At 43.2% G+C, this 16546-nt stretch overlaps 1 protein-coding gene across 1 annotated transcript in view; it reads right to left on the minus strand.

Moving 5' to 3' along the window:
• Positions 1-16546, minus strand: part of kcnq3 (potassium voltage-gated channel, KQT-like subfamily, member 3) — a 182823-nt gene that overhangs the window by 10878 nt on the left and 155399 nt on the right. The window contains exons 5-12 of the mRNA XM_049598482.1: positions 16055-16227; positions 15327-15500; positions 12729-12839; positions 10156-10251; positions 9903-9997; positions 8512-8538; positions 1586-1785; positions 1321-1426 (exon numbers count right to left, since the gene is read on the minus strand). Coding sequence (XP_049454439.1) covers positions 1321-1426; positions 1586-1785; positions 8512-8538; positions 9903-9997; positions 10156-10251; positions 12729-12839; positions 15327-15500; positions 16055-16227 — 982 coding nt within the window. The remainder of the gene's footprint in view (positions 1-1320; positions 1427-1585; positions 1786-8511; positions 8539-9902; positions 9998-10155; positions 10252-12728; positions 12840-15326; positions 15501-16054; positions 16228-16546) is intronic.

Raw genomic sequence — 16546 nt, forward strand, 5'->3', positions numbered from 1 at the left:
CAATGGCAGTTTTACTGCAGATGCGACACCAATCTAACAATTTCATGCTCTCTTACCATCACCCATAAACTAGTCTCTATATACAGGCTCTACATTTAGTGAATGTAAAGTCTGTAGGCAAACCCCGGAGATCTTGCCTCCGGAAGAAGAGCGGAAGAGCCCTGGTTTCCGGTTGTAGGCTGTTTGTAGTCCGCGTGATATTGACCAATCACGTTTGAGCCGGCTGTAGTCGTTGCCAGGTTAAACACTCCGTGCGGTGAACTAACAAAGCGGAACATAATTGGTGTCACTGCAAACTCTGAATCCATCGCAATGGTTCAGCATATTTACTTATATATAAACGGAAGTCGGAAACGGAAATTCGCCTCCTCCGCCCAAATCAAACCGGAATGCCAATAAATTGGGGGTCTGCCCCCAGAGGCTGTATCACCGTCTGCCAGAAGTCAGACGCCGAATACAGCCGATGGGTTCGGAGAATGCCCATAAACAAGACCCGAAGAGGCACAAATTCCTTCACTTGGGGTAGCAACTTACTTCCAACTCGGAATTAGCAATCCCAGTCTCAGATTTGAAGCTGCTGACCCTCATCCCACCATCCTCATGTTGAGCTGACAACCATCCCAGTGTGTGCTAAATCTATCCTTGTTAAACCAGCACCTTCAACGTTTGGCCATTTGTTTGATACAAGTCAACCAGAGTTGGACATTATGAAGGGCAAGTAGGAGTTCACACTGTTTGTACCTGGTACCAGAAACTAGTCTTTGGTGTTGCATTCACCAGACAGCTCTTCCTGATTGTGCCGGGATCAAACATGACACCTTTCAGTTTCTTGTAAGTCATCTCTAATCTTAATCCCCCCTGCCACCCACTGAGCTCCGTCTTTTGTCCCTCAGAACTCCCACTTTGAGCTGACTCAAACATGCCCAAACATTGCACAAGCTTGGTCCTGAAACTAGAACCCGTCAGGTCTCAGCATCCCATTGTGACCCATTCAGCCCCAAAATAATGGTGTGGAAGGAAGCAGCACTTTCACAGGGTTAATCACTCATCTCACAGGCCCTCGTGTTAGATTAAGTTCCTGCATTATGTCATCTGTGGCCTATAGATTTACCAGCAAAATGTAAGCATGACTGAGTTTTGCCCACACTCTCTGGATTCCAATGCTCACCCTCCTGCTGTCACATTTGAGGCTACAACTAACATTCACACTTTTTAAGTACCAATCTTATTGTGTATGTCACATTTTAAATCATCATGTCCTACAAACTGGCATCAAATGCTTGTGCAGATAATTTCTCAGATCTCTCTAAAGTTCCTGACCTGACTGCCCTGATGACCAGTTTAAGTGTGGGGATCATCTCCTCCATGAGGATGTCTGCAGGGAAGCCCCGCTCCTCTAAGGCTGGTTCTGCCAGGGCTCCGGCATCTAACAAAGAAAACAACAGGAAAACGCTGATGTAAGAACTGCACATGAGCAAACCATAGACAGTTAATATGATAATGACCATGTGGCACATTAGGTAGCTGCATCGTACAGTTCAAACTCCACCTTTTATTTTCATGATTGCAGTTGTTGTTGTCATACCTTCAGAGCTCTGGCGGAGTGTGTAGGCCTTCATGCGGAAGGCGGTGCGGAAGCGTTCCCGGTTACTGAAGCCGGCAGGTTTTGGCTCCTTGGAGGGACTTTCCTCGATGGAGTCGGCGTTACCTGTGAGCCTCTTGCCTGTCCCAACTGATGGCCGTGCATTGGGAAGACGAACACGCTCAAGTAAACTCAGTTTTTGGCTGAAATGGAAGAAAAGAGAGAAGAGAGAGACAGTGTGGAGGATGAGGAAGCCATGATACATAGTACTATACCAAGTGGCAACCATAGACTGTATAAAGACAGACAACATGACAGCTCCCTAAAAGGGAGGCCAAAACATATTGATTGCCCCCTGGTGGCTGACCGCAGTACAGGTCATAATCCCTGCCCCCTCTATGTAAGTGGATATGGGCCAAACCAAAAACTCAAAGTATAAGTCAACAAAACTTTTCCCAAAGATGGTTTCTGTCATTTTAGGTGGTTCTTATCACATTGACGTAACCATTATTTATTTAATCCTATAAAAAGGGGATTTGATGTAATGATTGAGAGCTGTGAGTGCCAATCAGTGTGCTGGTGATCGATGGCACTGCTTGTAATTGAATGGACAGATGTATTGGCTGAAACTCAATACCACGGAGAATGCTACTGGGCAGACTCTGGCTCCACATTGTGTCACTAGAGCAAGATGGTGGTGGCCATATCCAGGATATTTTGGCTTCATTGTTGTACAGTGAGAGGAAGTAAAGACATGTCGTCCATCTTCATCTATGGTGACAACCAGCAAGACAAATTCACAAAAAATGGTTTGCAGCTGCTGATAGCACCATGAGCTGTACATCACTTGCAGCCACTATCTGCCCTGTCTCAAGGTCCAATACACAAGATACTGTGCCAATGATGTTTAAGCGCAAACAAACATGCCCACAGAATTTTGCAGCTGAGTCCAATTTGCGCTTTTTTATCCATATGACAAAGTATAAATGTTGTCTTTGCATCAAGACGAAAGCAAGACCGCAAACTACAAGTCAAAATCATTTCCATCTCAGTGACATTAAAGGTGAAATTCTAATTTAAAATATCTGCTCACAAGCCCACCTGGCTAATGTCACAAGTGTGAAAGTGACTAAACACCTCGGACCTCTCATAAACATTATATCCTTAACAGGATTGATTATTTAAGTATAATTCTACACTGCAATACATTTGGCTAAGTTGCTTTATCACTGAGTATAAACCAGGGATTTTTTAGAGATTTTAGCACTCGTTCTGAGGATGTTGGTTCATTCTAAGGATGAACCAAGCAACACCAGGAATCCCTCTTCTAGTCTCAGCTACAAGTTCTCCTTGAGTCTGACTTTGCTCTCACAGAGGAGTTGAAGTCTTCATGGTCTGCTGCCTCGACGTAACAATGCTGCTCTCCTGGCAGAAGGAAGCCTCAAAGAGCTGCGAGAGATTGGTCTCCTTTATTGTCCAATGGCTGACAATATTTGGCAGCACAAAGGCAAGAGCTCCCTGGGTAAAATAAGACTCCTGTGTGCCTTGGAAGAGGCAGAGAGGCGGGGTAACCGGAGCCGGCCACAGCCCGAGCGGGGCCTCTGAAACGTGGAGCGTTCTCAGCAACTTTGCTCCCACAGCAGACACACAATATGAGCCTCTATGTGGCCTCGGCGCAGAATAGGGACGGCAGATTACGGCGCTGAGAGGCTGCAGAATAGGAAGCTTTAAAGGAAGAGTGAATCTCTTTCTGACTGCTTCTCGAGCGAATAAAGAGCAGAAAATTATACGTGATTATCCCGTGGCTCTCTGTAAATGAGGCAACACTACGGGAAAAAATAATGCTCCTTATCTCCCACAGCTCTGCCTTCCCAAGAAGCACACACACAGATTGGTTTACTATACCTGCACAAACCTGCAGTGACATTATTAAAGAATAAATCCACTTTATTGCAACTCAGGTCTTATTTTTGGAGTGGTTTTTTTTCAAGCTGCTATGATACAACTGTGCTCACCAAGTTAAACTGAAAATGTGGTAACATCTGGGAAACATGAGACAATCAGACTATATGAGCCGCTCCAGATGATGTCAGCAGCTTAAGAGGAGACACCCCAGATAAATAGGGTCAAACTTTTAACGAATATACATCTCCATGAAACTCCCCCAGTAGATTACTAACATAAAAGCTCCAGTGTGTAGCGTATGGGGAGACATATCAGCAGAAATGAAATACAAAATAATAAGTACGTATTCTTCTTATTATCACATGAAAATAATAATTGTGTTTTCAGCACCTTAGAATGAAGCATTTATATCTACACAGGAGTGGGTCCTTGTCTAAGGAGATCACCATCTTGCACCTCCATGTTTTAAAAGTAGCCCAGAATGGACAAACCAAACTATGGCTCTAGATAGGGACTTTTATGTTTTTCTGTCAGCAACCGTAGTATACTGATGTTTAACATCAAACTGCTTTATTCAGTGTTCGTACAGGTGTATCACCTGGTCGATTTGTTTTGGAGAGGAGGAGACCTCTGCGGATAATTTGGCTCCCTGTAAAAACCTCCTGAACAATAAACACTGAAGGAATTCTAACCGGAAGAAGTTTCAGCTGGTTTCTGCACTCCTCACCACTAGATGCCACTAAATCCCTGCTGAAACTACACATTTATATTTTTAAAGATTTCCGTCATCAGCTGGAACTAATGGGCTTAGAGCTCAGAAGTATTCAGAGACGAGCTAACACATTGTTGTTTTGGTCTTTTAATGGGATCTGTTGTCAGTAATTAAACCATGAACCAGCCTAATCCTTAAGAAGGCTTTGAGCTTTCTGCTCACTAACTATAAACTCTTAAATGACCACAGAGTCAAATCATCGACGTTAAAAAAGAACCAACAAAAACTGAACATCATGAGCTTTACAGAGATCATCACGGATCTCTAAGGTAATCCTAAAAGCACAGACTAAACTGACTATAACTTGATAACGCTGTCATCACTGCAAAGATCTGAAACATGTTGTCACAATGAAAACAAGAACACACATATTCTTGTACTACAGTCCTTGTGAGGACCCTCAATCCCTTCCCTTAAGGGACTGTTAATTTCTTATGAGGGGGGAGGGGTGGTGCAAAAAGTGGGAGGCATTTCAAATAACTTTTGAGAACTGAGGAGGGGCCAATGCGTTTGTTTGGCTTTGGGGAGGGGCATAAAACTTTAAACAGTTGTATTTTGTATTTATTGTATCATTTGCCTTAGAGGGCACGTTTTCTTTAAAAATTTCACCATTTATTACAGCCAGAAACTGTAAAAACAGAAATTATCATTGGATTTTCAAATTTCCAACAGTCCTTGGACACACCGTGTGCAACAAATGCTTCAGTTAGATATAAAAAACATAACCAAATCTGATCTTAAAATCACTTTATTCTATATTTAAAATTTGGCCAGAAATAAACAATTTGCATGAACTAAGCAGCACGTACGACAAAAGCAACAAACCAAGCCTTTTAAAAACCAACAACTGTTTTTTACTGGAGGGAGGGTCTTGCATTTTCCAGCAGTCACTTGGAGAGGCTCAAGGAAAAATATTTGTTGCTTCAGGGAGGGTCAAAATAGAAAAATAAAAATAAAAAACAAAGTCACACTACAGCCACCCCCCCTTCTCTGATAAATTAAGAACAGTCCCTAACCTTAACCATCACAACTAATGCCTACCCCCAACCTTTACACTTACATAAACCAAATCATAACCTGAACCCCAAAACTAAGTCTCAACCCCGAACAGGCCTATGAAGAAGAGAGGACAGGTCATAATGTCCTCACTTTTCAAAAATGTCCTCACTCTGAATTTTTTTTTTGTTTCTTGGTCCTCACTATGTATCATGTACAAGTACAAACACACACACACACACACACACACACACACACACACACACACACACACACACACACAAAATTGTCTCTCAGATGGGATATAATTTTCTCTCAGTGCTGTATTGAATAGACCACACAATAATACTGGATAACTCAGATACAAGGTCTAATATCGTTCAGTGCAGTCACACAGTCACTCACACACACACACACACACACACACACACACACACACACACGCAGTAAGTGGCTTATCAGCCTCTTGTTGGACCTGGCAGCTCTGCTGTAGTTTCTGGCCGTCGTCCACCTCTTTGCTCAGAGCAACAAGATAATGTCATACTGCTAATTTCCCAGCCGCTGATCCTACAAGGGAGTTAAAACTCTCTCTACCTCACTTTGTTTCTCCCCTTTGTCCACCCTTCAGTGTCTCTACAGCTTTGTTCCCCTTTTCTTTTTCCCTCATCTTTCCCTTCACTTTCATTCCCCACTTCTATCACTTCATCTATCATCTATCTTTCTTTATCCCATTTCCTCTCAATGTTTCTCCGTTCTCTTTGCACACATATCCAGATATATACTGTTCAATTACTGTGTTGTTTTAATGTTCTCTGAATGTTGGTCTTTTTAACACATTCTCAGCCCAACTTGTCAAATACTGCTGCTTTGTCAGTGGACCTACACATCAAAATACATACAATTCACATTAGGTACCCTCTTGCGTCAGTTTTAGATGCTTAGGGACGGTGCTACATGCATTATGTCTTTTCAAAATACACTTTTGTTTTCACAGGAAATGTACAGCCTCTGCTCATTAAATGCACAAGTGACAGAAGTACATGGTTAGGTTTAGAAAAAGAACATTATGGTTTGCCTAAAGTAAGTACAGCTGTTACTACTGTTATGTCATGTCCTGTGACATACGTCACTAACATAGCACGCTACACTAGCACACCATGTTGCTACTAAAAGAACTCCACTGACTTTTGCTTTCGCATGGGAAACAAACAGCGGGCTCCAGAGTGAAAGTCCAGAGTTTTTTTGACCCACGCACCTCTCCTCCCGCCTGCCATATTTTCTCACTCTGATGGCGGTGCCACAAACTGCTGCTGGCAACTATCACTGTAAACAACAGTCCCACAAACTGCTGCCAGCTGGTGTGTATCATACCGCTGCGAAGGGTGCTTCTGTGCGTCGTTGTCTGATGCCAAGATCTGCTAACAAAACACTAGTGTCTGACGAGTTGGGTTGTTGCCTGCTGCATCAGTAACTGCTACCAACTGGTGCACATCATACTGCTGCACACGGTGCCTCTGTGCGTCAGTGTCTGACGCTGAGATCCAGTGACAAAGTGGAGGTATTTGACGAGTTGGGAGTGAGAACAGGCTGTGTAAGGGAGCGATCACGCTGAGATGAAACGCTGGAAACGGCGCGTCTGACCGGCGTTCAAGCGTCTTATTAGACGGGCATTTTTCCGGCGTCTTTTTAGACACTCTTTTTTGCAGACGCTTCTTTTTAGACGCACGTAGACGCTGAAAAGTTAAAATATTTTCAACTTTTTGAGTGTCAGATGGCAGTAGCTAGCGCGCATTGAATAAGCGTCTTTGAAGCATGCGCGTCTTTAGCGTCTCATTTTTGTGATCACCCCTGAAGTCTGTGATAACTCCAACATTTGGGCCAGTCGTTTCCCCTCTTTTTTGATATTAGCTTAAAGCACCACTCCTTAAGATTACCTTTTAATGTTATCCTCACAAACTAAAGTTAATTTCCGATCATTGTACTGTGTTTGGGTGAAAGCAGAGGCAGATATCTAAAAACCTGGACGAATAAAACGCAAACTATGTGCAAGGACTGAGACAGCTATGGTTTTTAATTTGGTCATTTGGGTGAACTGACCCTTTCAGTTCAGCCTCCAAAACAAACACTGCTGCCCGAGTGTCTGCAGTAAGTGAACTGAGCTCCCTCCTCTCTATCAGCCGGTGTATCAGGGCTCCTGTTGTTGTTGCTCTGTAGCTTTTCACAGCAGTAACTTAATCCAGCATGTTGAACATGGCGGCTCATTGGAGGCCAGGAGGCGTCAGACCGGAACGCTCCAGTGTAATGAGGCTATGTTAGAACCAGGAGAGTCCAACAGCCCGACATGGAGGGGAGGGAGAGTGAGACACTGCATGTGGATCAGTTTAGTTGAGCAGAGAGCTGCTTTCGGCACAGGAACTATGGTTTTTCTACGGTGTGACCGAGTGAAGTTACTGTGCCTACAGCTCATTAGTGGCTTTCTTTGATATTCAGAGGGAATGCCACTACACCTCTCATGTATCTTCTCAGCCTCCCAAATCCAGAGGGTAAGAGAATGTCCTGCAACTCCCAGGTCACAGGTTTGATCCCTATGACATCCAATAGAAATGAAGTGTCCTGTCACTGCGTCAGGCTGTAACTAACCAACTGTGTGAAGTATGACGGCAGATGGCACCGAGGTCAGCGTTCACCAGAAGTGACTGTGTATTGATCACTGCAGTAGACTTACGACATCATTGCAGCAGCTTATGAAGACCAGATACATTGCTTTCACAGATCAACCCTCCTCACTGAGATCTCCATGACATGTTTGGCTGTAGAGCCTCATTAACACCCCTCCACACCAAGGAGAGAAAAAGAGAACCATCACACCCAAAGACCCCATCTCGGGCCCTAATTACTCGATCCTAACTGTCATTCATAATTGAAACATAACTAATGGACTCACTAATAGGTTTCTAAAAAAAACTCTCAGCCTAAATGTCATCAAAGCAGCTGATGTGGAAGGCGGCGCTATTAAAGAGCGGGACGAGTGGGAGTTTTATATCACCATTCACATATTTACCACATTAGCGCACAGATTTATGTGACTTGTGAATTAATATGGAAGCTATTTAAAAGCGGACAGGGGGATATTCTAGGAAACCTTCATTAGTCTTTCCAGCATGTTGGGCTAATTAAAGCTCGATGAGAAAGACTCTGGGCCCCGCTCTGTGTGATTTACACTATTTCTGCTGGAGATCGAACAACAGCGACCTACCTCGCCATGGCCTCCAAGTGATCCTTCCTTTGGATGGAGAGAGAGAAAGGACAAAAGTTAACAACTGAGAACAAAGTAGAGCTTCAACATCCTTCAGCAGAGGAGATTTAAACACTTCAGAAAGACCTGAGTTCTGATTGAACTAGAATTATCACCTCGTGGCTGTATGCCTGCGCGCAACAGTCAAGTTACAGTTTACATCCATGTCTGTGAGAACATGGATGTGTCACTCACGTCTTCCCTCAGCAGCACAGATTAGAGTACTAACCAAATGAAACCTCGAGTTATGACGTTGACTAATGGCCAAAAAAGTGTTTATGCAGACAATTATGATGTCACACTGAAGTTGACCTTTGACTTTTTGGACACAATCATCAGCACTTCATTATTTTATCCTATTAGACATTTAGGAGCATTCTTTTGTGATGAGTGTATGAATCACAGTGACCTTTGACTGCCAAATTCTGACCAGTTCATTCTTGAGTGGATGTTTGTGCCAAATTTGGGAAAATTCTGTCGAGGTCCTCTTGAGATATCGCATTCACAATGAGCCGGATGCGAGGTCGCAATGACCTAGACGTTTGCCAACCAATTTCTAAGCAGATATCATGTTCACGAGAATGAGACAAACAAGGTCACAGTGACCCTTGGCCACCAAATTCCAGGTGGACATTTGTGCCATGTTCAAAGATATTCCCTCAAGGTGTTCTTTAAATATATATTGCATTCTCGAGAACAGGACAAACACAAGGTCACAGTGATCTTGACCTTTGATCCCCAAATTCTTAGCAGTTCAAGTAGATGTTTGTGCCAAAGTTGAGGAAATTTCCTCAAGGCATTCTTGAGATATGTCATTCACGAGAATGATATGGATGAGGTCACAGTGACCTTGACCTTCGACGTAGAACCACCAAAAGTCAAATCAGTTGTCCAACTGGACAATCGTGCCAAATTCCCTCACAGCGTTCTTAAGATATTGTGCTCACAAGATGAACAAAACGTCACAGCGACCTTAATCTTTGACCAAGTTCTTATAAGTCTAAGTGGATGTTTGTGCCACACTCAAAGAAATTCTTGAGAATGAGACGAATGTAAACTCACAGTGACCTTGACTTTGGATTACCAAAACTGAATCAGTTAATCAGAGTCTAAGTGGACATTTGTGCCAAATTTGGCAAAATTCCCTCAAGCTCTTACACTGAAATGTGATGGTTAGGTTATGTCAGTTGTCGATTGTTTAAGCCAATGAGACAACTGTATCAGCAACACAGATTTACAGTCACAACAGTCTGAACAACACAACGTTCAGTCTCTCTAAAGCCTCTCAGTGCTAACATGAACATCATGGCATGCCACTTCACCTTGATGTTTTTACAGTTGGTGTTACTTGCCTGAAACAGGGAAGAGAGATGACAGTTTCATAGAATCTCCAAGTGGCAATAAGGTCTTCCCTGATTGGATTGGTGGAATAATATCGCCAAGCAGACTTCAGACAAGAAGACAGAACAGCAAACAGAAACACAATTACAACAGCTGAATGGGCAATATGATATTAACTGTATGAATTAAGGTGGATCAACATAACAATGGCAGTCAAAGCCAGTCATGTGAGAGGTCTGCTGATGATGTCAGGTGGAGTCTCACCTGGATGAGCCCCGCGGCTGGATGTCTGCGCTTCTCAAAGTGCTTCTGTCTGTGCTGCTCCTGGACCTTCAGAGCCAAGCCTGAGCCCAGGATCCCCTGCAGCCACAAAACACAGTCAGTGTAGTCCTGCCTCTGGAGCGGACTGTACATGAAAACCACCAGAGCTGGTTATACTACACAACTCATTTAAGAAAGGCTTGATAGGCTTTGAATGATGTGTACACAATTCTGTTCAATTAAGCTTCTTATTGTCTCTTCTGTCAAGGTTTGAGGTGTCATTTCTCTCTGTAAAAGGCAACAGACACTAGCTGTGATTTTATGGTCACTGTTTGATGCTCCAAGCACATGCTGGTTCTGTACAAACAGGACAGGAAGTAGTCAAGGTGAGATAACAATGTGTTTGCTGCTTTCTTTAAGATTATTTTTCAGCGTTTTGCCTTCATTTGACAGGACAGATCCAGAGTTATGGCCGGTATACACTGTGCGATGACCATTGTGGGAGAAACGTGGCGATATCTTTGGTCGTGGCTCTAAAACAGTGATCTTCTGTCGCACTGTGAGACAGGTTCAAGGACGGCTGTTGTCAACGTCTTGTGACCAAAGATAACCTGAGATAAAATTCTGACGGTGTCACAAATTTAGGATGACTATCTCACAGTGTGACAGCTGCTACGACCTACGAGAAATGTAGCATGAAATGGTGCAATGGTCACTGCAACACCGGAGCTAAACCCAAACAAATGATCGCTTGCCATGGAGGTAAAAGGAACAAAAAGAAGTGTGTGGAACTCCCAGGAAGAGGAAAGTTTGGTGGAGCTGTGGCAGCAGAAGCCTTGTTTATCTGATGTTTCCTCCAGCTGCTATCATGACTGCCAGAAAAAAGACGCTGCATGGAAGGAAATTGCGGAGGAACTGCAACTTCCGGGTTCGCAAGCTACCTATGGTGGTGCAGATGGATGACGTACGCTGATGCGCTGCACGCTGATGACGTTGCATATTGACGTACGTTGTAACCTGCGATTCAGTAGTAAACGGCCATCGTACAATCTGCACACATCAAACTTGACGTCCTGTCAAAGTTTATTAGATCCATGTCTCACAGTGTGTCATGCAATAATCTTATAAGATTGCTAACATCGCACAGTGTATAGAGGACATTAAAGGGGGAGAAACAGAGGGGGAACAACATGGAGCAAAGGGCCCGTGGCAGCTGTGACAAGGACAAAGCCTTTGTATATGGTGCATCCGCCTCACTAGGTGAGCAACTGGGCGCCCTGTGTTGGCTGCTATGTGGTGCATCAGCGCGCGTCCAAATAGCAGATAAGTCCTGGTGTGTGGGCTGACATAGCAACATAGACATGTGTCACACCAACATTTGTTTTTTTTTTGTTGTTGTTGTTTGTTTTGTTTTTTATGACAAAATTACCACAGACGTTCAGTTATTAATTGCAATCAGAACATGTGCTTTTAAAAGACAGAGAAAATGTTAAAGCTTTATTTTCTTAGCTAAAGTTTTGGTGGATGGTTTGTTCTTCAGTGTGCTTTGTTTTATCCCAGTCAGGTGATGCTAGCTCCTGCTAACACACACTCCTATTTTCCTGGGGGCCTTTGTTCCTCAGCTCTACAGTTTATAGCACATGATGGTAACCTGAAAAAGATGCTAAGTGTGAGGTGGGCTAGAGTTAGAGTTACACTGTAATCAGGACTCAGAGTTGTGAAATCGCACTGGCACAGTCTGGATAATAGTTGCTCTTTTTGTATGGAGAACACTGCTTTAACTTTTTCAGCCTTAAAATGCACAGGGTGTGTCAGCTTAGAGGCAGTTAGAAACCACCGAACTCGTCAAACACCGCCGCTTTGTCAGTGGATGCAAAGAGTCATGGTGGTATGATAGGCGGCAGCAGTTTGTAACAGTGCCGGCAACTACAGTACTATAAAGAGTGAGAAAGTCCCTATGGGCGGGCAGGGGTGGAAGTGGAAGGGTCTAACAAATTCTGGACTTTCACCCGGGAGTCTGCTGTTTGTTTCCCATTTGAATTTTAGGCCAAAACATGATGTGTGTTTTTTTTTTTTACCTAACCACAGAATTTTGTTGCCTAAACCTAAAGAAAACAATGAGGCATTAACCTATGTTGTGAGTTCATTTTGAAAAAGAGTGTTTGCATTTAGTGAGCAGAAACTGTACATTTCCTGTGAAAATGAAATTGTATTTCGAAAAGACACAATACATGTGACAGGGGTAAATTGACACGCCATCCCTAAATGTCTGAAACTAATCTAGGTATCTAGCACGCCACGTTTAGACGAATAGATCCACTGACAAAGCGGCGGTATTTGATGAGTTGGGATGAGAACGTGTTGCAACCAACTTCTGCCATCGTCAAACAGGTTCAGTCTGGGAAAGAGACATTAACTCAACAGCAGTTAGCAAATATCTTCATCAGTCACACTTTGTTAACAAATTCATCTGTGATCTCTGCAATAAACCACCAGCAATGGTGTTTGTTAGATGTATTAACACGTCAGTGGTGCTGCAGTTAATACACATATACTCTACAGGAGAGTGTACCCACTGCAGGCAAAGCGAAGAAGGACACTCCGATCAGAGCGAAAGTGCCGGCTAACAGTCTCCCAGCCCACGTCTTTGGGGTTTTGTCCCCGTAGCCGATGGTGGTCAGTGTGATCTGCAAAAGAGACAAATAAAGATGACACTTCTCCAAAGTAACAGTCAAATGTCTGAACTGACAAGGACTGTTTGAAGGATTCGGCGGCCACTAGGGCTATTAAGTGCAACGGGAGATATTTCTGACAGCAGTAAAACACAGTAATGGCAGTGTTACAGTCTCAGTGTCCTTCTCTCTGCAGAAATATTTTGTTGAGAAACTCGGCTGTGAGCTCTGCTTCACTCTGTGACCTCTGTATGGATCCACTGAAGGACAGTCGACTGTTTCAAAGGGTCACAGCATCATCTAGCTGGTGACTATTGAGTATCTTGCTCAAGGACACTTCAGCAGGGCAGATGCTTGCTGTCATAGAACTTGAACTCTGGCCTCCTGGTTGAAGGACGGTCTCCTTAATGAGGCCATGCTGCTGGAATAAGTGCAGAGGTTTCCTCTGACTGGAGGACATTCATTAGAGCGTGAAGCTCTGCCAACACCGGACAATTCCACAAGAAGCTAGCGGCTCACTAACTGATTTTATTTTTGTCTTTCAGATCAGATCTTCCAACAAAATACCAGGTTGTTCAGCAGCTGATTTTGAAGATTCCTAATGACACCTAAATGCAGCACAATATTGGTGGCTAAAATATGCTAATTGCTTTTTGGCAGAAATCCCTGATTTGGCTCACAGCCAAAGTCATTGGTTGATCATTTGGCCGAGTGCAATCTGTCAGCCAAGCTGCAGCCAAATCCACACTGAACCCTGAGGACATCTAACTGACAGACAGAAGGAAATACAACCTCATAGCAAAAACATCTCTTGAACAAGTCACCTAATCTCACTCATCACTTTCCAACACACGACACTTCATCATTTCACTTATTCGTCAGTGCAATGTCAGTTGTCTCAGGAATTTGTTAAAATGAGTCAGTATCAAAGCCTCTAAGACTGAACAATGTCTGCTGTTTATGAAATGGTGACTTGAATTTAGTATAAAAATGATAATGTGCAACATTTTTCCACGATTTCTTTGCCCAAAGACAAGATGCATGTAGTTCCCTAAATTCAGGATGAGACATGAGATATCTGCGCCGTTGGGGGACAAAACTAAGCGACATTATTTTATCATTTCATCCCATGTAATGGGTCATAAAGAAGACAGTAAGACTGTCAGCATAAGCTAACACTGCTCTGTGTTCAGTGTGACAATTCAGACTATACGAACAATCATAGTTTGGGGCAACATGTGCAGTTATGAACTTTATATCAATAAAGGTGAAGTGTGTAAGATTTTGGGGGATTTGGTGGCACCTAGTGGTGAAAAGCAGATTGCAACCAGTGAAAACTCCCAATAAGAATTCCTTCAGTGTTCATTGTTCAGGAGGTTTTTACCACAAGTCAAATCATCAGCAGAGGTCTCTTCCTCTCCACAACAAATAGTAGAATCACTGAATAAAGCTTCATTTTACAAATCTGTGCTTCTCTGACGCTGCTTGGCATCTTGAAGACGGGCTGCTAGCCCACCACACGCTACTGTGTGCTCACACTTCTTCCGATCCAGATGTTCAGGAGGTTTTTACTGTGAGCTGAATTATCCACAGGGGTCTCCTCCTCTCCAAAAGAAACGGACAGTAATTTTAACCGATAAAATGTCTGTACGTACATGTGTATATTGATCATCTCTGGTAACTGTGAGCACGAATGTTAAGCTCAGCTCAACTAAAAAAAAAACTGAATAAATGCTGATGGCTGCAGATGGGCTCCTAACTACTGTGGCTACAGCGAAAATGCAAAAACATGAACGTCCCTCTCTAGAGCCAGTGTTTGGTTTGTCCATTCTGGGCTACTGTAGAAACATGGCGAGACGAGGACCTGCTTCACATGTAGATATAAACATCTCACTCTAAGATGCCACAAACTTGACAATTCTTATTTTCAGTTGATTAGACACTGAAGGAAACAGACTTATTATATTATAATCTGTTTCTGCTAATATATCCCCCTCAATCGTGCACATTGGAGCTTTAAAATTTTAGATTACAATAATGTTGAAGACTTTCCTGTATCAGACCTTATCCTTTATACAAGTTATGGTCGGCATTAGGGCGGCACAGTGCACACCATATATCTGGGCATTAGATTATCAGCCGATAATGGGAATTTTATATTATTTATTATTCCGATAATAAAATTATAGCCCATAAATAGTTGATAATACAAAGCCAAATGGAAAATGGTGAGTGAGCACAGAGAAGAAGAAGGCGAGCAAGTGCTGCTAGAGAGCCAAACACGTTGTTGCTAGCATGGACGTCTTTGAAAGGTTCAGATGGAGACAACATGATTGTGCCAGGATGTGATCCTTTTCTTTTCCTGCGGGATGTTGCTGGTTAGGACTTTAAGTTAAATTTACAGAAAAAGCCGAATGATTTATTTTTAGAATAATACATTTTTGCCCTTAAAAATTGGATTAAAAGGTAAAACTGTGAAGACACGTAATGTAATGTACGTACCAGCCCCCACCACAGTGCGTCGGCGTAGGTGTCGAAGTCCTGCGGTTTGGGCTGAGCAGTGGGGTTTTCATGGTTGGACACGTCCATGGAGACGTCGTCCTTCTCCACCAGGTAGACCAGGAAAGACGCCAGGATCAGAGACAGGAAGCCGATGTACCAGGCTGTGATCAGCTCCTACAGAGACACATGTATGATGATCACACATCAACTGGAACAGATTTATTCGTATGACTTATCTTCACACGCGTTTTTTAGTCTTTGTTGGGAACTTTATAGGGACAGATTTCTCTTCCTCTTTCTCTGCTGACGTTAAACACTCTTCTCTAGTTCACCATTTAAAAATCCAGGGTTCAGTTCATATTTTCCAGGCCTGGAAAAGTCATGGAATTTGTTAAAATCATTGAAAATTTTGGAAAAGTCGTGATATTTTGTTGTGTGTAATTAAATTGTTAGTAATCCTGGATGGATAACCTTTAAAGGTTAGTCAGACAACACAACATTAGAAATGTCTGAGGTGAACACACAGTCACAGCACAAACCTATAACACTCTGACAGAAACCAATTTATCCTCTGGTGGAAAAACTTTTGACCAGATGTCACCTGTATTCATGTAAAGGCTGTGAGACAATCAGAGAGTATCTATGAGTCAGAGTCTGGGGTGGTCGCGGGTCCAGGTGACCTGAGGGAAGAAACTCTTCTCCCTCTCTGTTTGGTTTTTCATTCCTACCTTACTGTGAGCGTAGATGGCGGACCCCAGCAGCTTCCAGGTTCCTCCTCTCCGGTCCATGCGCAGCATCCGCAGGATCTGCAGGAAGCGCAGGCTGCGCAGGGACGTGGCCAACACATTACCCTGGTTACGCACCGCCACCACCGGCACCGAGGCAATCAGCACAAAGATGTCTGAGACGGAGGACACACAGCACAGAAAGATCCAGGAAAGATTCTCTGTGTGAGGCTTTTATTAAATCTTTAATGAGTCTGACCCGACACAGTCATTAAGTCTTCTTTGTGGAAAGATGAATGCGTTTTGGAGAGCTGTGGAATCAGCTCCTAATAAGAGCTGAGCGAACATAAGAGACGTTGTTGAAATGCTGTTAATAACAAATCAGGAGCAGGTTAGTGCGTCACTGTGTTGTAACAGCACTCAGTTTGTAACAGTTAACAGAATAAAATACACAGGCGCTGAGTATTGTTCATTCATAATGTCACTTTTAAATCA

This window comes from Epinephelus fuscoguttatus, linkage group LG15 (genome assembly GCF_011397635.1).
Source record: "Epinephelus fuscoguttatus linkage group LG15, E.fuscoguttatus.final_Chr_v1".
In the NCBI taxonomy this organism is placed as follows: Eukaryota; Metazoa; Chordata; class Actinopteri; order Perciformes; family Serranidae; genus Epinephelus; species Epinephelus fuscoguttatus.